This window comes from Nelumbo nucifera, chromosome 1 (genome assembly GCF_055504915.1).
Source record: "Nelumbo nucifera cultivar China Antique chromosome 1, China Antique-T2T, whole genome shotgun sequence".
Taxonomy (NCBI): Eukaryota; Viridiplantae; Streptophyta; class Magnoliopsida; order Proteales; family Nelumbonaceae; genus Nelumbo; species Nelumbo nucifera.
The window spans coordinates 165,720,998-165,746,986 of NC_142649.1; the positions used below are offsets into that span (position 1 = coordinate 165,720,998).

At 41.3% G+C, this 25,989-nt stretch overlaps 2 protein-coding genes across 5 annotated transcripts in view; one reads left to right on the top strand and one right to left on the bottom strand.

The window, feature by feature from the left end:
• Nucleotides 1-22,652, top strand: part of LOC104589650 (Tetratricopeptide repeat (TPR)-like superfamily protein) — an 82,296-nt gene extending 59,644 nt beyond the window's left edge. The window contains exons 2-4 of one of the 4 annotated variants that reach the window (XM_088895097.1): nucleotides 21,201-21,273; nucleotides 22,137-22,179; nucleotides 22,304-22,652. The gene's annotated coding sequence lies outside the window, so the exon portion shown is untranslated. Of the gene's footprint in view, nucleotides 1-21,200; nucleotides 22,180-22,303 lie in introns of all 4 variants that reach the window. The other 3 variants (XM_088895098.1, XM_088895096.1, XM_088895094.1) reach the window with 3 other exon arrangements.
• A 729-nt stretch (nucleotides 22,653-23,381) lies between these two features.
• CIPK7 (CBL-interacting protein kinase 7) lies at nucleotides 23,382-25,128 on the bottom strand. The gene has a single exon (XM_010281016.3). It carries the CDS (start codon nucleotides 25,003-25,005, stop codon nucleotides 23,632-23,634), a length of 1,374 nt encoding a protein of 457 aa, XP_010279318.1. The 5' UTR covers nucleotides 25,006-25,128; the 3' UTR covers nucleotides 23,382-23,631.
• Nucleotides 25,129-25,989: the final 861 nt, after the last annotated feature.

Here is a 25,989-nt window from a genome sequence, read left to right on the forward strand (position 1 = left end):
AAACAGTTAGGGAGAGAAATTAAAGCCCTTCGATCAGATCGAGGTGGTGAGCATCTCTAACGAATTCAGTGACTACTTAAAAGACAATGGGATAGTATCACAATTAGCCCCTCCCGCTACACCACAGTTAAATGGTGTGTCGGAGAGGAGGAACCGGACCCTATTGGATATGGTCTGCTCACTTTTCATCCACTCAGAATTACCTACATCCTTTTGGGGATACACATTGGAGACTGCGATTTACGTGTTGAACCGGGTTCCAATCAAATCCGTTCCGAAGACTCCCTATGAGCTTTGGATCGATAAGAAACCAAGTGTGAGACACTTGAAGATTTGGGGTTGTCCTGCACACGTTAAAAGAACAAGTGCAGACAAATTGGAATCTAAGACCAGTTGTTGCCTATTTGTAGGTTACCCAAAATGCTTTGTAGGTTACCTATTCTATGATCCGAAAGAATAAAAGGTGTTTTGCAATCGAAATGCTTGTTTCTTAGAAGAAGATTACATCTTGAAGAATCTTCAGCAAGAAGTTGTTCATGATGAGGAGAGCTAGGAGTAGTGGGAGATGTCCCACAAGCTCCAAATACTCAACATAGAAGGTCTACCTGGGTATCCAGGCCTCTAGTTCGTTACGGCTATGACCAAGAAAGTTACTTGGTGGAAGCCATGACAAGTGAGGAGGATCCCACAACTTATGTAGAAGCTATGTTGGACATAGATTCCCTAAAGTGGGTAGATGCCATGAAAGCCGAGATGGACTCAATGGAGACCAACAAGGTCTGGACTCTTGTAGACCCACCCCCTGGGGTGAAAGCAATTGGTTGCAAGTGGATTTACAAGAGGAAGAAGGGCCCAAATGGTAAAATTGAGACCTATAAATCTCGTCTTCTAGTGAAAGGGTACACTCAGAAAGAGGGAATCGACTATGAGGAGACCTTTTCGCCGGTGGCTATGCTGAAGTTTATTAGGATCTTGCTAGCTGTAACAGTATAGCATAACTACGAGATTTGGCAAATGGATGTCAAAACCGCGTTCCTGAATGGAGATCTTACTAAAGGTATCTATATATAGCAACTGCAAGGATTCATTGCTGTAGGTCAGGATCACATGGTATGCAAACTTAACTGATCCATATATGGACTGAAGCAGGCTTCTAGGAGTTGGAACATCCGGTTTTACTCTACCGTCAAATAGTTTGACTTTGAGCAGAATCCGGATGAGCCCTTTGTTTACAGGAAGACCAGTGGGAATATGGTTATGTTCTTGGTTCTGTATGTAGATGACATTCTACTCATTGGGAATGATGTAGGAATGTTAGCTACGGTGAAAGTGTGGCTTTCACAGCAATTCTCCATGAAAGATCTTGGAGAAGGCACCTATATCTTGGGACTTTGATTCTATAGAGATAGATCAAAGAGCATAATAGGATTATCCCAATCTACTTACGTTGACAAAATAGTCAAGAGATACAGTATGGAGAACTCCAAGAAAGGAAATGTTCCTTTTAGGCACGGAGTCACTCTCTCCAAGGGTATGTCTCCCAAGATTCCTGAGGAGATTGAGGGCATGAAGGAGATTCCCTATGCCTCAGTCGTAGGAAGCATCATGTATGCCATGCTGTGCACTCGTCCTGACATTACTCAGGCAGTGAGTGTGGTAAGTAGATACCAGTCTAACCCAGGATAGGAACACTGGACAGCTGTGAAAAACATACTAAAATACCATCGAAGGACAAAAGGGGTTTTGTCTGGTATCCAATGGTAGTTCACTACAAACCGTCGGGTATACCGATACCGATTACCAGTCAGATCCAGATGGTAGAATGTCTACATCTGGTTACATCTTCACGATGGGGTCCTGTATAGTAAGAATAACAGTCCACAACCCAAGCCAAGCACATTGCCGTAAGTGAGGCTACCTAATGGATGAAGTTGTTCATTCTAGAATTTGGAATTCAGCACATCACCCATTCTATTGTTGTTTGACAACACTGGATCTACGGGAGATTGATGTTAAAAGGTAGCATCAGTGGGGAATGTGGCAGACCCATTGACTAAGCCAATTACATAGAAAGTTTTGAGAAACACGTGAAAAATATGAAACTCCAGCTTATACCCGATTGGACCTAAGTGCAAGTGGGAGCTGTTAGACAGTTATGCCCTTAGCTCCAATCAGATTGATGTATCTTTTGACATTTATTGTAAATGAATAAAGTACATAATTGATTCATGTCATTGTGGTGTGTTTCTGTGTAAAACCCTTAAACTGGACACTTATGAAACTCGTGTTAGTGTAGAATCTTCACAGTCGTTGGATAGATCTGGGGAGATTTATCCTGCCAAGGCTGACACTGATGTGCCGCCAAGTTGGTTGGGGTGGCTTGTCTCAGCTGCCAGGCGGAGATTTTAAACACCGATAGGAAATAGATGGGTAAGCTAGCAAGCGTGGCCTTAATCAGTGTAATTCTCCCACCAATAGAGAGGTAATTCTATTCTTTCTCCAAGAGACCAGTCTCTTTACAACCTTTCCACCACCGGGTTCCAAAAACTCTCTCATAGGGTTATCACCTAATGGCAACCCTAAGTAATTCAATGGCCACCCTGAAAGTTCACACCCCAGCAGTTCTGCACTCTCCCTGATCTCTCCCTCCTCCATATTCACCCCCCACTACACAGCTTTTTCCAAAGTTCACTTTCAAGTTGGACATTTGCTCAAAATGTTGTATCACCATCTTCAAGTTCCTAATAAAGCTCACATTACCACCTTCACAAAATAGAATCGTGTCATTAGCAAACTGTAAGTGAGTAAGGGGGGTTTCCGCCCTCCCAACTCTCCAACCTCAAATGAGACCCCTAGAGTCTGCTCTGTGAATCAGTTTCCCCAAGACATCTGCAATTAGTGTGAAAAAAAAAAGGAGAGAGGGGGTCTCCTTGTCTTGTACCCCTACTGGCTGGAAAGAAATCTACCACTGTCCCATTTACTAACTTGTACTGGATCACACTTCAATAAATATCAGTTAGTTGATTTCCATGTCACAATGCATTAATATACTTCTCTAGCTATAATTTTTTCTAATAAAATTTTGGTAAACTTTGATGTGTTGTGTCCTGTCATGCTATACTAGATTATGTGCAACATTACTTGCCGCCTTATTATCAGTTTATCACAATAAATAATCATTGGATCATCAAACCATACTCCTAACTCACCTAAAAGAATTTTTTTAGCAATAACAACTTAAAATTCAAGGTGCCACAACTTAAAATGGAATGTTGCTATGGTTCTGTTGGAAGCATTTAATCCAGGTGCCACAGCTTAAATGGAATGTTGCTATGGTTCTGTTTGAAGCATTTAAGCAGTGCTAAATATATTTTTACCATTCTGGATTGCTATCAATTTTGTCCTTACACCTTATCTGTTGGATAGGGTAGCCATCCCTTTCTTTAGATTTTATATTATAAGGTGAAAAGATGTCATTACCCCATATCATAGTATCAACATATAACATTATATCTTTGATGCTATATAGTATCAACCAAAGCTTTATCCCAACTATATAGGGTCAGCTACATTGTATTTATATATATTGCAATTTTCTGTTGTTGAGTTCCGGCTGACTTAGGTCTCAGCTGAGATCAGTATGTATTCTCATCGTTCTTTTGATAAAATTTGAAGAAGTGAGATTCAATTAGAGCTGAGCTGTTATGGCTATCTACAGGTAAGGTATTGGTGGAGTGTGTAGGATTATGTGCAGATGTTATGGCTATCTACTTGGGACCCATTTGCCAAGGAGATTCAATTAGAGATGAGCTGATAGCAGTCATTCTGGGGATGAGATTGGGAAGAACCCTGAACTACATTGTAGTGAATTGGATTCAAGGGTCATTATCAGTGGACTCACAATCAATAGTCAAGGAATATGGCAGTATAGACACATTTTGATGGAAGTGAGAAGCCTACTAGCTATGCATCCTTCTGATATGTCCCAGAAATTTGACACGCAGTTCACAGACTCACAACAGAATCCAAACCACTAGTACTTCAACAGGGAACTGATATTCATTCAGAAGAAAAGAGGATCACTTACAGTAGGTCGGTTCTTCGAGAGACCGCCGGCTCTCCCAAGCACTCTCAGAATTCTGTACTCAGCAAAAGTCTGCCTTCTCCATCCCCCAAAACCCCTTCTTATACACATCTTACAGCATAACTTGCCTCCCATAATAAATGCCCAGCTGGACGAAATATAAATGCCCCACTCTTCTTATTCCCAACTAACGAGCTATAAATGCTAAATGCCCTATACTCTTCCTATTCTCAATTGACAAGCTATAAGTGCCACAAAAACTCTCCTTATTCCCTCCAGCCATAAATTCCCCCATGTTCAATTATTTCCCCCCCTTGGCCGCCAGTTGACCTTTCCCCTTCTTGGTGTATGTAAAATTAATTGGGGGCCTATCATTACCCGCTGCCCAAAGTCTAACCTTGTCCTCAAGGTTGAAATGAGGAAACTGGTCGCGAAGTAAGTCAAAAGGCTCCCACAAATCTTCAAAATCAGGCAGGTCCTGCCAATGGATAAGCACTTCTGAATCAGTAACTCCAGGCATAGTGGATGGACGCACCCCCCAAACGGCCGCAGGTTCCACCAGCATTTCCATATCAGCTGACAGAGTGGAAGGAATCACGGGAGAAGAGATATGATTGCTAATTGCCTTCTTGAGTTGCGAGACATGAAAAACAGGGTGAATCCTTGCCTCTAGAGGAAGTTGAAGTTTATAAGCGACAACACCAATTCTTTCTACAATAGCAAATGGTCCATAAAATCGAGGGGCAAGCTTTTCATTGGCTCGGCGAGCTAGAGACTGCTGGCAATAAGGTCGCACTCGTACATACACCGAATCCCCAACCTCAAAATTAACATCACGGCGGTTCACATCAGCCGTCTTTCATCTTTTGTTGTGCCCGGTGTAGATGAGCACGCAGCTCCCTGAGTATAGCATCTCGCTGAAGGAGAACAGCTTCAACATCAGCATTAGCCATAGAGCCAAGCTCATAGCGGATTAATGGAGGAGGATCACGCCCATAAACCACCTTGAAAGGTGTCATGCCAGCAGCAGTGTGAAAAGAGGTATTATAGTTGTATTTTGCCCACGATATCCAAGAAGACCAGCAGGAGGGGGAATCAGCCGCAAAGCACCTCAAATAAGTCTCCAAACAGCAATTAACCACCTCCGACTGTCCATCTGTCTGAGGATGGTAAGCTGAACTACGATGCAATTCTGAACCCTGCAGGGTAAAAAGCTCGCACCAGAAGAAGCTCATAAAGACCTTATCACGATCAGATACAATCGACCGGGGAATGCCATGTAAACGGGCTATGTTGTGCAGGAAGGCCTGAGCAACCGTGAGAGCTGAGAAGGGATGATTGAGAGGGATAAAATGGGCATACTTGGAGAGACGATCGACCACAACCATAATTGTATCAAACCCCTTTGATTTAGGAAGAGCCTCAATAAAGTCCATAGCAATATCTTCCCAGATCTGTTCAGGTACGGGTAAAGGTTGTAAAAGACCAGCAGGGGACATGGCTTCATATTTACTATGTTGACACACATCGCAGGCCTGCACAAACTCCTGGATAGAACGCTTTATCCCCCGCCAGTAAAATTCAGCTACTATGCGCCTATATGTCCGGTGGATACCCGCGTGTCCTCCCACAACTCCCGAATGAAACTCCTTAAGTAAGAGGGTGATAAATGGGGAAGAAGCTGGCAGAACCAATTTACCATGATAACGTAGGTGTTCTCCAACTAAAGAATAGGCGGGATAGGCAGCCGGATCCTGCTGTATGGTATGCTTGATGTTGGCCAGAAAAGGATCATCATCAACTTGCTCCTTAAGGTCATCAAAATCAAGAAAAATAGGTACTGTAAGTGAGTTTAAGTGCATTTCGACAAGAACTCTGGATAGGGCGTCAGCCACGGTATTATCGGCACCCGGTTTGTATTGAATCTCGAAGTCATAATTCATAAGCTTAAGAAGCCACTTATGATGCTCACCTTCGACAATCCGCTGCTCCAACAGATACTTGAGACTCCGCTGGTTGGTCCGAACAATAAAGCTTCTTCCAAGAAGATAGGGGCGCCATTTTTTAATAGCAAAGACAATGGCCATTAATTCCCTCTCGTAGTCAGATTTTGACTGTGCCGACAGGCTAAGCTTGTGGCTATAAAAAACTATAGGCCGATTATTCTGCATTAATACCACCCCGAGACCTACCCCGGATGCATCTGTCTCGATCAAGAAGGGCTAGGAAAAATCTGGAAGGGCCAAAACCGGTGCGGTCGTCATAGCCCGTTTCAACTCCTGAAATGCATTCTCAGCCTCTGCATTCCATGAGAAAGCATCCTTTTTAAGCTACTGCGTCAATGGCCATGCTATTTTACTATAGTTACGCACAAAACGACGATAATAGCCTGTAAGTCCCAAAAAACCGCGAAGAGCTTTAAGTGAAGATGGTTGAGGCCAGTCAACCATGGCCTAGATTTTAGAAGGATCGACAGAAACACTAGCCACGCTAATAATATGACCCAAGTACTCAATGCTAGGCTGAGTAAAGATACATTTCTTTGAGTTGGCAAAGAGACGGTGGGCGCGCAACACAGAGAAGACCTGTCGGAGGTGATCCAAATGGGCAGCTTCGGAAGCATTGTAAACCAGAATATCATCAAAAAATACCAACACAAAGCGACGGAGGAAATCATGGAATACAGTATTCATTAATGACTGGAAGGTCGAGGGCGCATTGGTGAGACCGAAGGGCATGACAAGGAATTCGTAATGGTCCTCATGGGTGCAAAATGCAGTCTTGGGAATGTCCTCACTGTGGACCCAAATCTGGTGGTAGCCCGATTTAAGATCAATTTTGCTGAAAATAGAAGCACCATGGAGCTCATCGAGAAGTTCTTCGATGACCGGAATGGGGAACTTATTCGGAACCGTAGCATGGTTAAGGGCAATGTAATCCACATAAAAACGCCAACTTCCGTCTTTCTTTTTGACTAAAAGGACCGGGCTCGAGTAGGGGCTTGTACTTGGCTGAATAATACCCGCAACCAGCATCTTAGAGACAAGATGTTCAATCTCATCTTTCTGGAATTGAGGATATCTGTAAGGACGAACAGAGATAGGGGAAGTGCCTTCCTGTAAGACAATAGCATGTTCCGTAGCCCGTGCAGGGGGTAAGCCTGTAGGCATGTCAAAAATATCTTTGAACTCATCTAGTAAGGCGGAGATTGGCGGGGATGTAGGCAAGACAGAGTTCAGTGGAGGATCCACTATCTGCAATTGTTTTAATTCTAACAAAACCCCTTGTCCCTCATGTTGTAAGTTGCGCATCATGGCATGCAAAGATACCTGAGAGGAACAAAGAGAAGGGTCGCCCTGCAACTTTACCCGGACACCTCCCAAATTGAGCTTCATAGACATGTTGCCCCAATTCATCACTGAGTCCCCGAGGGATGCTAACCAAGGAAAACCAAGAATGACATCCGTAGAACCCAACTTTAAGGGAAAGAAATCAGCAATGACATCCAATTCGGGTAAGTTGAGGCAAACCTGACGGCAGACTCCAGAAGTTCTCACCTCATCACCATTTCCCATCTGAACTCCAAATTCGTGTGTAGGGGTGCGGGGTAATTTCAATTCTTCCACTAAAGTTGTGGAGATAAAGTTGTGGGATGCACCCGAGTCTACCAATATGACCACCTCACGTGACAAAATGCGTCCACTCACCTTAAGGGAATTTGCCGCACACAACCCAACAAGAGATGAGACACAAAGTGCGGCTGATTCTGGAGCCGGAGCAATTTCAATGTCCCCGGAAGTGCAGTCCCAATTAGACGCATCAGAATCAAGTTCCTCCACGTCATCTTGAACCCATAAAACCTGAAGTGATTTCTGAGCACAACGATGTCCCGGGCTGTATTTCTCGTCGCAACGGAAGCATAGACCCTTCGCTCGTTTCTGCTGCATCTCTTTGTCGGTCATCTTTTTGAAAGCAGGAGGTGGGGCCTTAATTATAGGGCTGATGCAGGAGGAGGGATTGTGGCTCGTGTAGGTCGGGTCACAGCAGAAGTAGTCACTTGCGAAACCCGTGAGTTAAAGTGGGTTCTAGAGAGGGACGTTGCGGGCCCACGAGAATATGAACTGGATTGATAGGCCCATAAGGCCCGACTCTTTTCCTCAATTTTCTGGGCTGCAACCATTTTTCTAATCAGCCCAACGGGTTCCATCTGTCGGAGTTCGGCCTGGATATCTGGGCGCAACCCATTCACGAAGGCTGCTTCAAGGACTGATTCTGGTAGGTCACGTAAGGGGGCAGAAAGCACCTCGATATGGCGACGATATTCCTTGACAGTAGTGGATTGACGTAATGATAGAAGCTGCTCCTGCAAGTTTCCCTCCTGAGTTGATCAGAAACATTCAAGGAGGAGTTCCTTGAATTCTGCCCAGCTATGAAAGGGTCGCCAACCATCCTCCCAATAATACCACGCCAGTGCATCACCCTCTAAACAGACCACTGCCGCCCGCAGACGTTCCGCCGGAAGCAAGCCATTAATCTCAAAATAGCGCTCCACGCGAAAAAGCCAGCCGTCTGGATTTTCCCCATAAAAAATAGGCAGCTCCAACTTCCGAGGAAGTGAATCAGAAGTATGTTCCGGGACTGTCATTGAAGGGGACGTCGGGAAAGCTACACCCTTCCCTTTGTCAGCCGCACGACTTGATGTGGATACAGGGGGAACATTGTCAGTTGTAGACAAAGGAGCTGACAAGGACTGTTGCTGCAGCAACAGATCAAAACGCCCAAGTCTTGAATGCCTCCTTCCAGGGATGTGATCTTCGACAGTCACGCTGTTATCTCAACACGCAAGCCATCCACTTCAGAATGCAAAGAAGTTGAGCGTTCTTCGAAACCCTCCACCTGTGATGCCACTTCCTTAGCTGTCACCATGGCCGAGGAAAGACGTGCTCTGATACCACTGATATGTCCCAGAAAATTGACACGCAGTTCACAGACTCACAGCAGAATCCAAACCTCTAGTACTTCAACAGGGAACTGATATTCATTCAGAAGAAAAGATGATCACTTACAGTAGGTTGGTTCTTTGAGAGACCGCCGGCTCTCCCAAGCACTCTCAGAATTCTGTACTCAGCAAAAGTCTGCCTTCTCCATCCCCCAAAGCCCCTTCTTATACACATCTTACAGCATAACTTGCCTTCCATAATAAATGCCCAGCTGGTCGAAATATAAATGCCCCACTCTTATTCCCAACTAACAAGCTATAAATGCTAAATGCCCTATACTCTTCCTATTCTCAACTGACAAGCTATAAGTGCCACAAAAACTCTCCTTATTCCCTCCAGCCATAAATTCCCCCATGTTCAATTATTTCCCCCCCTTGGCTGCCAGCTGACCTTTCCCCTTCCTGGTGTATGTAAAATTAATTGGGGGCCTATCACCTTCACTTGGGTGCAGAGCAAGGTTCTAAATCGATACACTACAATGTGCCAGAAGGGGTGTATCGATACTTTGAACCTCACACTTTAGGTTTTTTTTAGGTTTTTTTTTTTTTAAAAAAATTTGAGGGGGGTTATGTTACTTAATTGTTTAAAAAGATTTTCTTAAAATGCCTTAAAAAAGTTGTATTGTTCACCAAAAGATATGATAAAAATACGCCTGATACGGGGCATATTGTATTGAAATGTTGAACCTTGGTGCAGAGAATGGCAAACTGTATGACGGATGATTTACCAAGGCAAGGGGTGAGAAAAAATCAGATGTACTGGAAGTGGTCAATTCAGATAGTAGGATTACACAAGTGTAAAATTGGAATTACTAGTTTAGGAAGCCTTGCTGGCATAAGCATTGCCCTTGTTGTACTTAAATCCATTTTTTCATATATTAATAAAATTGTGCAGTTAATTGAAAAAATGAAACACTGATCTTATGTTCTACATTGTCAACTTGCTAAAATGTTTGTTATTTTTCTAGTCTTGCTCTTTAAGTTTTACAGTCAACAACATTAGCAACTGCCTTAAACAACAAAAACAGTCATCTATGGCTTTTCACTACTTAATACTAGGAGCTTCTATTCTTATTACAGAAGCTTCTCTAAATTCCGAACGGTTAATAAGCAATGCCAATTTTCTACTATGCTTATCACCGGTATCTAAGTTCTACTCCTTTTTTTTATCAATGAATAGTAAGATTTATTAAATCATAGCCAAAGAGAGTACAATTTAGGGAGAGGCACAAGATGCTACCTCCTCTTTAAGGAGGGGAGATAGAGGATACCATCAACCCTTTAGTTAATAAACAGAACAAAGGACAAAGAAAATTATAGAGAAACCCAATACAAAGAAACCCGAGTAGCCCCACCCCTTGTTTAGCAAGATAATCAATCAAGGCATTAGCCAATCTACCCACCCACTGAAACCTAACTGTCATATTACTCGAAAGCCATTTAACCTTTTTTAAAATATCCTTAAAGCCCCAAGTGACAGTACCCAAATCAGCCAACTATCCTACTACCACCTTGGAATCTCCTTGAATTATCAAGTTCTGCACTCCAAGTTGATAAGCAATCTGTATCCCCTGTACCACAGGTAGGAGTTCAGCCCTCACAGAGTCTCTTATTCCCACCGGTCCCGAAAAAGAGCAAGAATGTTGTTGTTCTCATTTCTCAGTACACCACCAATACCAGACGGTCTTGGATTGCCCCGACTACTCCCATCAAAATTCAGCTTAACAAAACCCTCCATAGGCGGAGTCCAAGTTACTTGAGTTCTGGGCTTCTTAGAAGAAGTGGAGGAAATTGCAGACCAATTCCTCCTTGTATCATCGAAGGAGTAATTTTCAAAGAGCTTTAAGGATTTCAGCTACAGAATAGCCCTTGTCAAAATAATCCTTGACTTCAAGAATGGTTATTTCCTTCTCCTGAAAAATTCTGGCATTTCTCTCTTTCCAAATAGTCCATAGGAGAGCTGCTCTTATACACTTTAACATAATTCTCCCTCTTCTCGTGGCCCACACAAAGATAGATAGAGAAAACAACAAATTTACCTCATTTTGCGCTTTGCACAAAGTACACCAGCTAGGGGATAAACACAAGAAAGGTCTTTTCTTCTGCAAGTTATCCATCATGTTGATTTTACCATAGTAAACTTCCCAACAAAAGACAACTAATTTTGGGGGAATAGGACTAGACCAGACTTCTTTAACTGGGAATGCCTAAGGAGAAGAACTAGAGCAAAGGGATTTAAAGAAAGAGGCACATGTAAATGACCCTTTTGGAGTCAAAGTCCAAATTCTCCTATCAGAATTGAGTGGGTCCAAGCAAACAGAATCAAGTAACAATAAGAGCTCAGAAACTGATAAGGATTCCTCATCCATCAACCCTCTACGGAAGCCAAGGTCCCAATTTGTAAACAAAGGGGTATACAAGGACAAAAGAAAGGTAGACACGGGCTCTTTTTATAAAGGGAAATAAAGAAGAGAGAGAGAGGGGAACATGCCCTTGAGAGGCAAATTTCCCACCCACGTGTCTTCCCAGAAAAGAACATGAGTCCTAGAGCAAGCATCATACCTTACAAAGTGGAGGAACTAGGAGAGGATGCCATGAATTTCCTTCCAAGGTGTTGCAAGAGTTTCCCATCTAAATACCCATCCCAACCATTTTCGGAACAGCCACGGATACTTGCCACCACCGCATGCCGCAACCTCTCCCTCTCTAAGGGCCATCTCTACAACTACTTCCCTAGAAGAGCTTCATTCTTATGAGCAAGATTCCCTAAACCTAGTCCTCCTTCCTTACTTTGACTAACTACCTTCCACCTAATCAAATGATCATTCTTCTCCCCACAAGAAATCCCTCATCATCTTCTCTATCTTCTTAGCTTCCCTGGTAGGAATCTCAAAGACAGATAGAAAGTAAACCGGCAAATTAGCAAGTTCTACTGCTTAGTTAATATGATATTTTCCTTGTATTGTATTCTTTTTTTATTGTTTTTGTTGAGAATGTAAGGGCATTTATGTCCTTTCGTCCTTTTTTGTATTTATGCGCCTATTCAAGGGCCCATTTGTAATTTTCTCAAAAATGTTAGAAAGCTCTTCGGGAGTGAATAGTAACATACCTGATTTCTTCGACTAGCTACTCTTCTTCCTCTTTTCTTCTTCTTCTTCTCCTCCTCTTCTTCTTCTCGAATCTCAAGTACTTTAACTTGGTATCAGAGCATCGAAAGATCAAGGAGAGCATCCGTCGTTGGTCGTGACTAACAGACGAACCTGCTGACGTCAGCACACCGCCAGTTGACGTCAGCAGTCCGTACAGTCGGCGGCATTCATTTGCGGTTTTGACACCCCTTGATGTGCCTCATTTTTAGAGGAATTTTGATATACATTTCATGGAGGTTTGAAGCTATTTTACATTTTTCTTGGATTTTTTAGATGAAATTGGCGAAAATTATATATTTGAAGTTTAGCGTTTGCATGCTCGCATGGTGGGCTGGTTGCTATTAAACCTACTTGCGTTTGAAGCGTGGTGATTTTCTGAGATTATAGGAAGCAACCTCAGATTTTTTAGAGCCCTAAAGTTATTTTTGGGAATTTTTTTCTTCCCCTATTTTGTCGCTAGCACCTTCTTTTCTTCTGTTTATTGTTGTAGCCCGTGTTTAACCTTCAAGGAAAGGTGTTTGGGTGTTCAACTAGTGTTGGAAGATTGTGGTGTTGGTGAGAATTGTTTTTAGAGGGGTGGTGATCAATGGATTCACACAAGGATGTGTATGTACCTACCTATGTCCTCCTGGGAAGTAATGACGGTGCTGGAGGGCAAATTACTACTGTAAAACTTGATGGAACAAATTTTCTTGAATGGTCTCAATCAGTTAAGCTCACAATTGGAAGAAGAGGTAAGCTCGGGTTTATTACCGGCAAGGAAGCTAAGCCGAAGCCTAAAGATCCAAATTATTCCAAATGGGTGCAGGATAATTTGCTGGTTATGTCATGGCTAGTATGCTCTATGCAGCCTCACATTGCCCGCAACTATTTGTTCCTTCCAACAACTAAGGACATTTGGGATAGGTTAACTTCAACTTATTCTCAAGCGAAGAACACGGCTAGAATCTATCAGTTGTAGAGAGAAGCATGTAATATGTGACGGGGGGAGAAATCGGTGGCCATGTATTTCTCTTCCTTACAATCAGTTTGGGAAGAAATGGACCATTTAGAAGCTTTGGAGTGGAAGGATCCTATTGATGCTGAACAGTACCGGAAGTGCAAAGAAAAACCGAGTCTTTAATTTTCTTGCTGGACTAAATGCCGATTATGATTTCACCAGGCAACACATCCTTAGTGCTGATATTTTGTCACTCTCCACAGCATATTCTTTGGTACAGAATGAAGAGAGTAGGAGGATTGCCATGATGCAAGTTCCTGTCAGTGAGCACACAGCTCTTGTGTCTACAAAACCCAAACAGAGTTCTGGTAAACCTAAAGATGTAGTTTGTGAATTTTGCAAGAACCCAAGGCACACCAAGGATAGGTGTTGGAAACTAAAGCCCCACCTAAAGCTTGAGAAGTTTAAAACCGGAAAGAAGGTAAATACTCATGTTGCTACAACTAGTCATGATTCTCAGACTCACATGCTTGAGGGAAGTTTTTCTGCTCAGGCATCTACTCATGACACTTCTGATGTAATGGAAAAATTGAGAGGCATCTTGCTCCATCTTGTAAAGAGTGGGTTGCCTACATCTGTTGGTTCACATACACCTTCCAGTGCCTTTGCAAAATTAGGTACTGCACTTGCGTGTCATGCTTCATCGTCTGGCTCTTGGATAATTGACACAGGAGCCAGTGATCATATGACTAGTATGCCTTCCTACTTTACCACGTATAAAATTTTTTCAGGGAAAGGTAAGATTACTGTTGCTGATGGATCTCAGATCCCGATCTCGGGTTTGAGCGAAGTTAAACTTACCAACAACCTTTCTCTGAAATCAGTTCTCCATGTCCCACAACTACATAGAAATCTTTTATTTGTTAGTTCTCTTACAAAGTCTCATAATTGTTCTATAACATTCTTTCCATCTTATTGTGTCTTCCAGGATCTGAGTATGGGGAAGACGATTGGCAGTGGACATGAAGCCGATGGAGTTTATCTTCTTGATTAGTCTCCAAAGTTTGGGTTAATGTGTCAGTCTGAGTCCTGTCATGATGAAAAACTAAGTCAATTGAAATTGTGGCATCACCGTCTTGGGCATGTGTCTTTTGGTTCATTGAAGTTTTTGTTTCCTAGTCTGTTTGAGTCCTTGTCTAGTTCTGGTCTACAATGTAAAGTTTGTCAACTATCAAAGCAATGTAGAACCACATATTTTGCAAGTAAAAAGAGAAGTAATGTTGCTTTCCATTTAATACATACTGATGTTTGGGGACCTTATTCTATTCCATGTATGGGTGGTTATAAATATTTTATTCTCTTTGTTGATGACTACTCGCAATATACCTAGATGTATTTGGTGAAGAGCCGAGATGAAGCTCCTTCAATTATAAAAGGCTTTTTTAATATGGTGGAGATATAATTTGAAAAGAAGATTAAGATTATTAGATCTGACAATGCCAAGGAATACTTTGAGAAGCACTTACAAACTTTCCTTGAAGAGAGAGGAGCAATTCACCAAAGTTCATGTCCTTATACCCCCCAACAAAATGGGGTATCAGAGAGGAAAAACAGACATGTGGCTGAAGTTGCACGGGGATTGTTATTCCAGACGCATGTCCTAACTCAGTTTTGGGGGGATGTTGTACAAATAGCTATATATCTTATTTAACAGACTTCCTTCGTGGACCCTTCATCTCTAGTCTCCTCATCAGCTCCTTTTTCCCGATGAGGATACCTTCCATCTTCCTCTTAAGGTCTTTGGGTGCGTTTGTTTCGTCCATGACATGAGTCCTTCCAGGTTGAAATTTGATCCAAAGTCTATTAAGTGTGTCTTCTTGGGATATTCTTCAGTCCAAAAAGGGTACTATTGTTATGACCCTCACTCTGGAAAAAGGTATGTATCCAAAGATGTTACACTCTTTGAGTCTACTCCCTTCTTTTCCTCTTCTCGTCATTCTCTTCAAGGGGAGAATGCTAGTGAAGATCGGACTCCTTTTTGTATGTCGATTCCTGCTCCAGCTGTAACTGGTATAGTCGATCCTTCTCCTTCTCCTCTTCCTCGTGGTGGTAGTAATACTCCTCCTATGCCTCCTCTTCCTCGGTCTTGGCACCAGTGGTTCGTTAGACGAAAAAAGAGGATGACTCCAGAGATTGAATGTCCATTACACTCTGACTTCCCGGACTCAGGTAATCTGGATTTTGAACCTCTTCTTGTTTCTGATACTTGCGGTGAACCTGTTACTGAGCCTCCTAGTATGGTTTCTGACCTTAACCTTCCTATTGCGGTTCGTAAAGCAAAAAGGACATGTGCTAAATATCCTATCTCAAATTATGTCTCTTATAATACCTTATCTCCCTCTTATTATGCCTATATCTCTTCCATTGCTTCTGTTTTTTATCCCTCACAATGTTACTGAGGCAGTGCAGTTCCCTCATTGGAAGGATGCTATGAACTAGGAAATGGAGGCACTTGAGAAAAATCAGACATGGGAAATTGTTTCTCTTCCAGTGGGCAAAGTTCCTGTTGGCTGTAAGTGGGTTTACATAGTGAAGCATAAAGCTGATGGCTCAGTTGAAAGGTATAAAGCTCGACTCGAGTTATCATATCTCTTGCTGCCCATTATTCTTGGCCCTTGTATCAGATGGATGTTAAGAGTGCATTCCTTAATGGCGACCTTCAGGAAGAAGTTTACATGGAACTTCCTCTTGGAGTCAACATCCCTGGGAGTGAAGGAAAGGTTTTTCGTTTGAAGAAATCCCTTTATGGCCTTAAACAGTCCCCTAGAGTTTGGTTTGACAGATTCAGAAAAAGCTATCTTAAAAATTGGCTTTTCTCAATCTCAAGCTGACCATACCTTGTTTATCAGGAGAGCGAATGGAAAAGTGACTATGTTGATAGTATATGTTAATGACATTGTTATTACAGGGGACGATATCTCTGGAATTGCTGAACTAAAGTCATTTCTTGCTACTAAATTTGAAATTAAAGATCTTGGAAATCTTCGGTATTTCCTAGGGATTGAGGTTGCAAGGTCAATGAGGGGCATTTATATTTCTCAAAGGCAATATGTCCTTGATCTGCTTCACGAAGTAGGGAAATTGGATTGTAAACCATATGAAACTCCAATTGATCCCAATCATAAGTTGGGAGTTGATGATGGAGATGTTCTTCCTAACAAAGTTGTGTATCAAAGACTTGTCGGTCGCCTTCTCTACTTGTGTTTGACTAGACCAGATATATCATATGTTGTGAGTGTGTTTAGCCAATATAAGCACAAGCCTAGATCATCTCATATGCAAGTAGTGAATAGAATACTAGCCTATTTAAAAGGATGTCCAGGAAAAGGGATGTTGTATTCTAATCATGGGCATCTCAAGGTAGAGGCTTATTCTGATGCTGATTGGGCAGGTTCTATTGATGATAGGCGGTCTACTTCTGGCTATTGTACATTGGTGGGTGGTAATGTTGTATCTTGGAGAAGTAAGAAACAATCAGTTGTGGTTCGATCTAATGCGGAGGCAGAGTATAGAGCTATGGCTCATGGAGTTTCCGAATTGTTATGGCTGAAGAACTTGTTGACAGAAATGGGAGTGTAGATTGATACTCCAATGATATTATATTGTGATAATCAAGCAGCCATAAACATAGCCCACAATCCTGTTCAACATGACCGTACAAAGAATATAGAGGTTGATCGGCATTTCATTAGAGAAAGAGTTGCCAGTGGAGAGATTTGTTTACCTTTTGTGAGGTCTGAAGATCAATTGGCTGATTGTCTTACTAAAGGTGTCTCCAAATCAAAGCTTGACAACAATTTGAACAAGCTGGGCATGACAAATATCTATGCTCAGCTTGAGGGGGAGTGTTGAGAATGTAAGGGCATTTATGTCCTTTCGTCCTTTTTTTGTATTTGGGTGCCTATTCAAGGGCCCATTTGTAATTTTCTTAAAAATGTTAAGAAAGCTCTTCAGTAGTGAACAGTAGCATACCTGATTTCTTCGACAAACTCCTCTTCTTCCTCTTTTCTTCTTCTTCTCAAATCTCAAGTACTTTTAACTGTTTCCTTTCTGATTTCGCAGGCCCCATAACCTATTCAACAAGTGAAAATAAAACTATTATGAGATTGGGAGAAACACAGGGGAGATAGCCATATCCACTGTGGCATATTTAATTCAGGTGTTTTGAGAAGCCTTAATACATATCTGATTGTGTAACACTGTCCTCTACTTTCTTTTCCTAGTACTTCTTTCCAATCTATGTGCGAGTCCCTCTCTGTTTTCTTATATGGATTCTTGACAACCTATTTTACTATTTATTTTTTATTGTTTAGATATGTCCTTTCTTCCTTTATGTTTACTGTGTATTTCAGAGATTTTTCACTTTGGTCACCAGCTTTGTGTGTGGTTGAAAAAGATAGAAGAAAGGTGGAAGAAGGAAAAAGAATCACTAGTTCCCTTTGGATGCACATGATTGCATATCTAGTTGATTTGAGAAGTAAAAGGAAAGGGGTACTTGCTTTACATCTTTTTTCCTTTCCCTTCCATTGAAAAATCCTAGGCTTCACCTTTATGATGTACTGGAATCGCCGGCCAATTTCATAAAACAGAAAGGAAGAACAAGTAAATGAGGTATGAAAAAGAAAGAAAGAGACTGCAATTACAAGTATGTGCAGTATTTCTTCAAAAGTTCCTTGTAAATTATGTTTTGCAGCTATAAGCTGTGCATATTTTCCCCCTTCATCTGAATCATTTTGACTGTAGGGGTTCTCCAATACCTTTTAATTAATAATATTATGATATTATCTTGATTGTTTTTGCTGATTATAAAGAAAAGAAATGAATAAAGAGTGATGAAATTTATGTAAATTGGATGATTCTTGCCATCCATTAATTGCATTATTTAATTTGATCCACTGTGGCCTAAGGCCCATTATTTGAACGAAATGTTTTAGAAGGTGTTTGAGGCTTTTAGGGAAAATGCCTTGAGGTTCATGCTTGACAGGGCACATTTCTCAAACCTTGAGGTACCTTGTGATTGTGTGTGTGAATGCATATCTATGTGCAATGATATGTGCTTCTATCTATGCTTCAACATATTTAACACCATTTACTTATCCAAAAAATAAAAAACATATTTATTACCACTCGAGGCATTATTTTAACATTTAAGTTCAACTCAACTCACCATAATCCCAATTATTTGGGGTTAGCTACATAAGTACATATACTGTCCTTCCATTGCACCTTATCAAGAGCCATGTTTTCTGTCAAACTGATAATCCTTTGATCAAATTATTTACACCTAGAGCTTTTTCATTGTTCAGTTGTTTCTGTAAGAATGCTGTTACTTTGTCGAAAGCTTCTGATATTCTTGTAGTACTTTTTTATCTGATAATTTATTCATTTATATGCCCTTCTTATATGAAAATATACTCCTTTATGCACATGTTTACCTTCTCATCATTTTAGTTTCATGTTTCTCTTAGAAAAGAAGGAACTGATGAGGCTTATACCTCAGAACACCTAAAGGTGCTGGCTCCTGATGTCTCCACACTTCTAAATATTGGTTTACATACACATACAGAAGGATGATAACATTATAGTAAAAAAAAGGGAAAAAAATGAAAGCTAATTGTTTCATGGGCTAGTGGTTGCAGTCAGACTCTGTGGACTCTTAGACATGCCTTTAGGGAAGTGGAAAGTACTGCTAGGGACATAAGTGCTGAATTTAAATGGGTGAGAAGGACTGCAAATGGAATAGCGGATTACCTTGCTAAGTAAGGACCAAGGAGTTATGAGCTAGCATCTGTTCTGGGCTGCTATGTAATACTGAATGTAGTACTTTAGGCAGGCAATCTTTCTTTGTTGCATTAACTATAGTTTTCAATCTTATAATAAAATTTCCCTTTGCTGATAAAAAAAAGAAACAAAAAAAGAAAGGGAAAATCAATATATGTCCTTTGAAAATCCCATTTATTGAAAGCATAGCTTGCTGATTCCCAAGTTGACTCCACTCCTAAGCATGGGGGGCCAAGTCATGGCAGTGACTCCTTTTGCATATGATTCTCTGAGCCAAGGATAAAAACTCCATCAACTCTTTTGACTTTTGGTTGGGTTACATGACTCCTGGCCAAGTCCATTTTCATTGATTCTTACCCATAACCTATTTCACTATTTATATATATTATTTTAAAATGCAAATCTGTTGATAAGAACAGTTCACTAATTAGGCCATATGAAGGCTCCCTGGATCATCACCACCACCACCATCACCATCATTATCGTCATCATCTAAGCCTTATCCCAACTATATAGGGTCAGCTACATGAATCCTGTTTCACCATTTCATTCTGTTTAATGCCATATCCATTGTTAAATTATAACCACTTGAATCATTTTTTACTATTTTGACCCATGTCCTTTTTGGCCTGCCCCTAGCCCTTCTAGCCCCTTCAACTTGCAACAAATCACTTTTTTTTTTTTTTTTCCGGAAAAGTACGGACAGGCCTAATAGGGATTTCTGATTCCCACTGCAAAGCTATAAACATTCAGAAGGTCCAAAAGCCACACTCTATGCACCCATACCCGCCTGTGAATTGGTATCAATTCCGAGCTGGCACCTACCCCAAGTGTACTTTGAGCCTACAAATTCGGACTCTGGGGTTATCGGTCATTCTCCCTGTTTTTTTTTTTTTTTTTTTTGCAGGTGCTGTTGATTGTCTTCTATGCACACGACAACCCCATCTTACTTTCTTTCATTTTATCACCTATTGGAGCTACTCTTGGGTTTCTTTGAATGACTCCATTTCTGATCCTATCCTTTATAGTTCCTTCAAATGAATGCTCCCTAGATGAGCCACAAACAAATAGTGTGTCCAATCTGGATTGTCCAAATCAAGGTTCAAAATATCGATACACTCAATACGCCAGTATGGGCGTATCGGGCGAATCGATACTGTTTTTTTTTTTTTCTGAAACCGGTTCAGGGGGGCCGGTTTAGGTCTCCACCCCCTGTACCAGTCAGACCCCCGATACACCCACTATAGGGGCATTGGAGGGGTTCCGGAACGATACGTATCGGCCGGTATGGGTCGATACGTGTCGATACTTTGAACCATGGTCCAAATAGAGGATCATTTGTATTGACCACCTGTTGATATTGCCTACTGCACTATCATATACCATACCTTGTATTGGAGCTTTACCCTTCTAGTATAAACCATCTAGAATTATAAATTATAATGTATGATTACAAGAATGTCAAAGCACAACAAATACAAAATTTATTGTCACGTAAGAATAATTCATGAAATTCTAAATTGCAACATGACTTACCAAGTCAACTCCATGACTCTTGAGTTGACTCCTATCTCAACCTTGTTGAGATGAGCCAAAAACACAAGTTTGTGGACTAGTTGAAAGCATATTAGTATATCATATACTTGAATGATTTTTGGTAGGGTTGATCCACAACAGGGCTGTTGAATGGATGGTAGCTGCAAATAAAGGCCATTAGCCAATGTTGGTCCCAGCTATATGGGGGTCTTGGGAGGGGTGGACTGGATACAGACCTAACCTTTTTTTCACAAAGTGTCATCTCTCAGATCCAAACCCACGTTCTCTTGATTTCCAGCCCAAGATTTTACCATTAGATTAAGTAATTATTTTCTTACATTTTTGTGTTTATCCATGTGTATTTGTTCAGAATCTGTTTTACTGCATGAACCCATGATTTCACATTACTAGGTTTCTGAACTAGTGATTATTCTTTTGAATACACAAGGTAAATGCTATAAGACTGAGAATCCAAGATATCTGACAAATCAGTAAAGTTTCACATATAATCCAAGTATCCAACTACCATAGAAGATAGGCTGCTTTGATTAAAAAAATGACAGGCCACTTCTCAAACATGTATAATGTGTATACAGAATGGTTAATTTGCACCCTCTGTTTTGCTTCTAACTTTTTTTTTCTGTCATTCAGTGTAATGTTTGCCCGTTTCTTCTTCTGAACGACAACAAAAATAATGGTAATCAAGGAAACTGAGATTGCCAGGGTAATGTCATGATTGATGATATATAGGGCAAACAGTAATTTGTTTCTTACTATCCACAGTTATATGAAATACTTTGAAATGGTGATTCTCACCTAAACCTGGATTAGACCTTGAAATGGTAATTCTCCCCAGTGACTTGAGTAAATATTTTGAACTGTACATCTAACTTATAGTTTACTTGAGCTGACATTTCAAATGGTTGACCCATATCCCTAAATTTTTCTCTTTCTATTTTTTGTTAATGTAAACGGTAGGAAAGAAGATTATTTATATTATAAATTGTTCCAGAAACAATTTCAGAAAATAAAGAAAAAAATGTTCCACAACAATAAGAAATTAGTCAGAAAAAAATTCAATTCCTAGAAAATCTTTTGAAAAGCTGATCTGGATTCCATAGTCTATATGTAATATGCCTGCATTTACTGAGGTTACGATCATTTGTGTCCCAGTAATCATGCATCGTTGTATGAGCCTAGTTGACATGGTCTGCATATGGCTCAAGAGAAGGCCTTTGAATGTAGAGCTGCAACTAGGGTTCTCATTAAGGCTTATCAGATGGATGATGAGGCGTTGATTGTACCTCTTGCTTATTTGTTCAAATTACTGATTCAATGTGTTCTATTCCATGATAAAACCATGCAATCACCGTTCAAAATTCTTGACCTACTCCAAAGTCTAGTGGCTACCTGTGGGTTGTGAGAATTTTTGTTGGTAAAACCTAACCTCTGTCAAAGTCCTGCAGTTTTGAATAGTTTCTACTGCTTAAAAATTTCCTATGTTGAGCAGAGACCTGAGAACATAAATGAATTTAGGAGATTTATTGGGGTATGTAACATCGAAATTCATGGTTTGCTGGATTGCAGGAATCACAAGCTTTTGATATTGACTACAGCGTTCATACTGAAGGTCAATATGCATTTACTTTCATGCAACAATCATGTTTGGGTCCTCAATATTTTAGTTTTACCTTATCTATACATGCTCTTTCATCCTCTTGCTAAGTTGGTATGACTGAATATTTTTTGTACAGCTCTGCATGGCTAAGCTAATTGTGTGGATGAACTTTGGAGTGCCTGGATCTTCTTGTTATCTCCGATGCTGGAGGTCTCAACAGCATTTTTTTGTAGCATGAAGATGTTGGCTTTGTTCTTTTTTAGTTGTTATTCTTGCATCCTTGAAGACTTAGGTGAATCTTTTTTATTATTTATTTATTTTTGGGTGGGGGGTTGGGGGGGGTCTGAAATGAAGGTGATGGACGTGTATGTTCCTTGCTCAAGTGAAAACATTTTAGGTCGTAATTCTTGTTTTTTTTAATGAGTACGGTGGTAATTCTAGTTATGCATGGCGTGTGATAAAATTCTATGAAAATTCAGAATATTGGGCAAAATTTTCAATTAAGTTTAATTATTTTATTAATTGTCAGTAATTCTATCATAAAATGCACTTATACTATTTTTAATAACATTTCAAAACTTTAGGCAAAACAAATGACTGAAATTCGAAAGTTTCTGTTGAAATAAATCCACCCAAATGTTTAATATAAGCCTTGTGTAAGACCAAAATTTCTCAAAAGTTTCAACTTTCACTGACATTTAAAATCGTGCTTAGGCTAGATATATGTAAGTGAGGCAGTCAAGGCACTGATGATGGTTCGAGGATCCACACCAATGAAACCCTAACTTGGTCCAAGACAATCCAGGCAGATTACCATAACAATTATGATGTATGCTTCTCCAGGAACGGCCTTAGATATTATTCAGACGGTCATAACTTATCACTGGGCATGCATTTCTCAAACTATACCTGCATCTGTCCTGCCATGGACCTGTTCCAGCCAGCCTTTTTTTAAGTTGGGGTACCATGGCAACCCGACTTATAAACGGTTTGGATCTAAGTGACTATTTCTGCAGCCCTATCCAAATTCAACCCGATTCTGATTGACCCACGAGGCCACGACTCATACTCAACCAACGAAATACTCTTTGCTTGCTTGGATTCATTTTTTCACCTAGATGGCATTAGTAAAGCGGAGCATCAACAACTGAACTAATAGCATGTTCTAGTTGGAAGAACCAAAAATAGATCCCAAAAAAGTGACAACTGAGAAATGAAAACAAACAAACAAACTCTCTTGTTCAACTATAATACAGACGAAAACACATATTTACAAAGATCAATAAAGCCATCACAGAAGAAATCCGGTTGCTAATAGTAGGAGATTGAAATTAATTATTCACCTAAGCTAAGACTAACATGCTCAAGTATGTACAACTTTGCCAAACACCCACTTTTTTCACCAAAGGCCAACCTCAAAATCGTTGCAGAAAAACCACCAAACCTATGCAAATTACTTGTTCTTCAGAGCTCAGAGACACCATCGTCGTGCCAGGCCAAAGCTATGTCTTGGAGCTCAGCTTTCATGTCTCTCCACTGGGCTTCCTCAACTTTTGCCCCCTCCCCACTAATGTCTTTCATTTCTACCAAAAACAATGAATCGGTCACTTCCAGCACTTCAACTAACATCACCAACCTTCCCTTCCCCAACCCCACAACTCCACACTTACTTTTCTGAACCACGTACCCCAAATTCTTCCCAATTTCCGTCACCCTCTCCACGATATTCTCTGCCGACGATGCCATCGACGTGAATCTTTTCGTGCTCTTTCTTCCTGCTTCGAAGAGCCCAGACAAATCTAAACCCGACGACAGCGAGATTATATCAAAAGCATTCATCACGGTGCGAACATTCATATTAGTCGTATTAAATTTAGCGTCTTTCGGCAACGCCAAAAGATCTAAATCAAAAGGATTGATGTGCCCATCTGATGGATCGCGAAGCGATTTTTTGAACCAAGCAACCTCCATGAGTGCTGGAATACTGAGCCGAGTCTCTGGATTCGGATCAAGGAGACGGCTTATTATCCACCGAATTGGCTTGGAGAACCACGAAGGGAACTGGTACTCCCTATGGTGGATCTTACGGTACATGACGGCCAGATTGGCGTCATCAAATGGCATGAACCCAGCAAGGAACACGAAGAGAATCACCCCACAAGACCAAGCGTCGGCCTTGGCCCCGTCGTAAGCCTTACGACCAAGCACCTCGGGCGCGGTGTAGGCAGGCGTGCCGCAAGCCGTGTGAAGAAGCCCATCTTTTAGTTGTTCCGGGAGAGCAGAAAGGCCGAAGTCAGAGACCTTGAGGTTCCCTTTGTGGTCTAGTAGGAGATTTTGAGGCTTTACGTCACGATGGGCTATGCCATGGCTGTGGCAGAAGTGGAGAGCCGAGACGAGCTGTTGGAAGTAGTGGCGCGCCACGGGTTCGGTCAGGCGACCTCGCCGGTAGATCTTGGTGAGAAGTTCGCCACCTCTAGCGTACTCCATCACTAGGTAGATCTTGGACTTGGTTGCCATGACTTCGTGAATTTGAATTATGTTCGAATGTCGCAGGCGACGCATTGCCGAAACTTCATGGATGATGCGGGGTTCCATTGCAGTGTTGGCTACTTGGGTTTTCTGAATAACCTTGATGGCCACATCTGTGTTGTCAGCGAGACGCCGAGCGTGGTAGACTTTTGCAAAACTGCCGCGGCCAAGGAGGCGGCCGAGCTTGTACTTGTCAAGCAGTACCTCCCCTGTGGTGCCGGCAGTGGGGGTGGTTGATCTCGGGGTGCTGGGCTCGAGCTCTCCTCCTTGTTCCATGGCTCTTGGTTTCGGTTGAGCTGAGGGCGGCATTGACGCGGCCCAGAATCAGAGCAACCAAACCAGACTGCACTTCACTGCACGAGCCGCCCCTCTTCAGTCTCCCCTTCTTCTCTTCTTCTGGGGTGGAGCCGTGGAGGGGGGAGTCTTAAATCTCTCTCTATAAAAAGGAGGGATATTCGTGTGGGGTTTTGATTACGTGTAGATATAGCATGAGGTTGCTCTGGCATTATTGTCAGATAGGGATCTAGTTAACATCTCTGATGGTCACTTGATCCCAATCAAGAGGTTAAAACTTGAAGCTGTTTTCCTTGTGGATGGGGGCCATTTTTCTGAATCAATTCTGTTCTGTCCTTTTCCGCTCGTTTGTTGAATCTGTCTTTATTCGATCTTTCCTTCTTGGAAACCGTAACCACGAAGCCGCCATATATTTTGTACAAGTCACGATAAATTGCTTATATGTCCTTGGAATTTTATGATATTACAAATTTTGGTCCAGAGAGTTGACTGGTTTAACTGACAGTGGACAATTGTCGATATGGAGGCAGTCAGCCACTGCCAGCATCAGCATGCGTCTCACCTCTCCCAACCTAGACCGGATCTGTTCCTTATATATAGAGCGCCTCACACGCACATCTTATTATATATTGAGAACATCTTTCGTATTTATAAATTATTTTTCACGAAACACCTCCCAAAGAATTTAAAATGTTTTAAATGGTGGAATGTAGCTGTAAAGTTGGTGCGAGACGCTCGATGAAGAGCAGATCTCAATTCCTCCCAAAAATAGAAACTTATTTTAGGACTGTTTTATATTACAAATTTCATCTGAAGGGTCTGATTGGATACGATATTGCAAGATAGGACAAAATGTTTTGAATAATTTGGAGGAATAGTTTTGTAATTTAATACATTTCACCATCTACGCGAATAAGTTACTAGGTTGATAATGGGCGTAAAAACCTAGGCGATTCAGTTAAGTTGTCTTGTTTGTGAACGTTTGTTTTGTGTTGACGG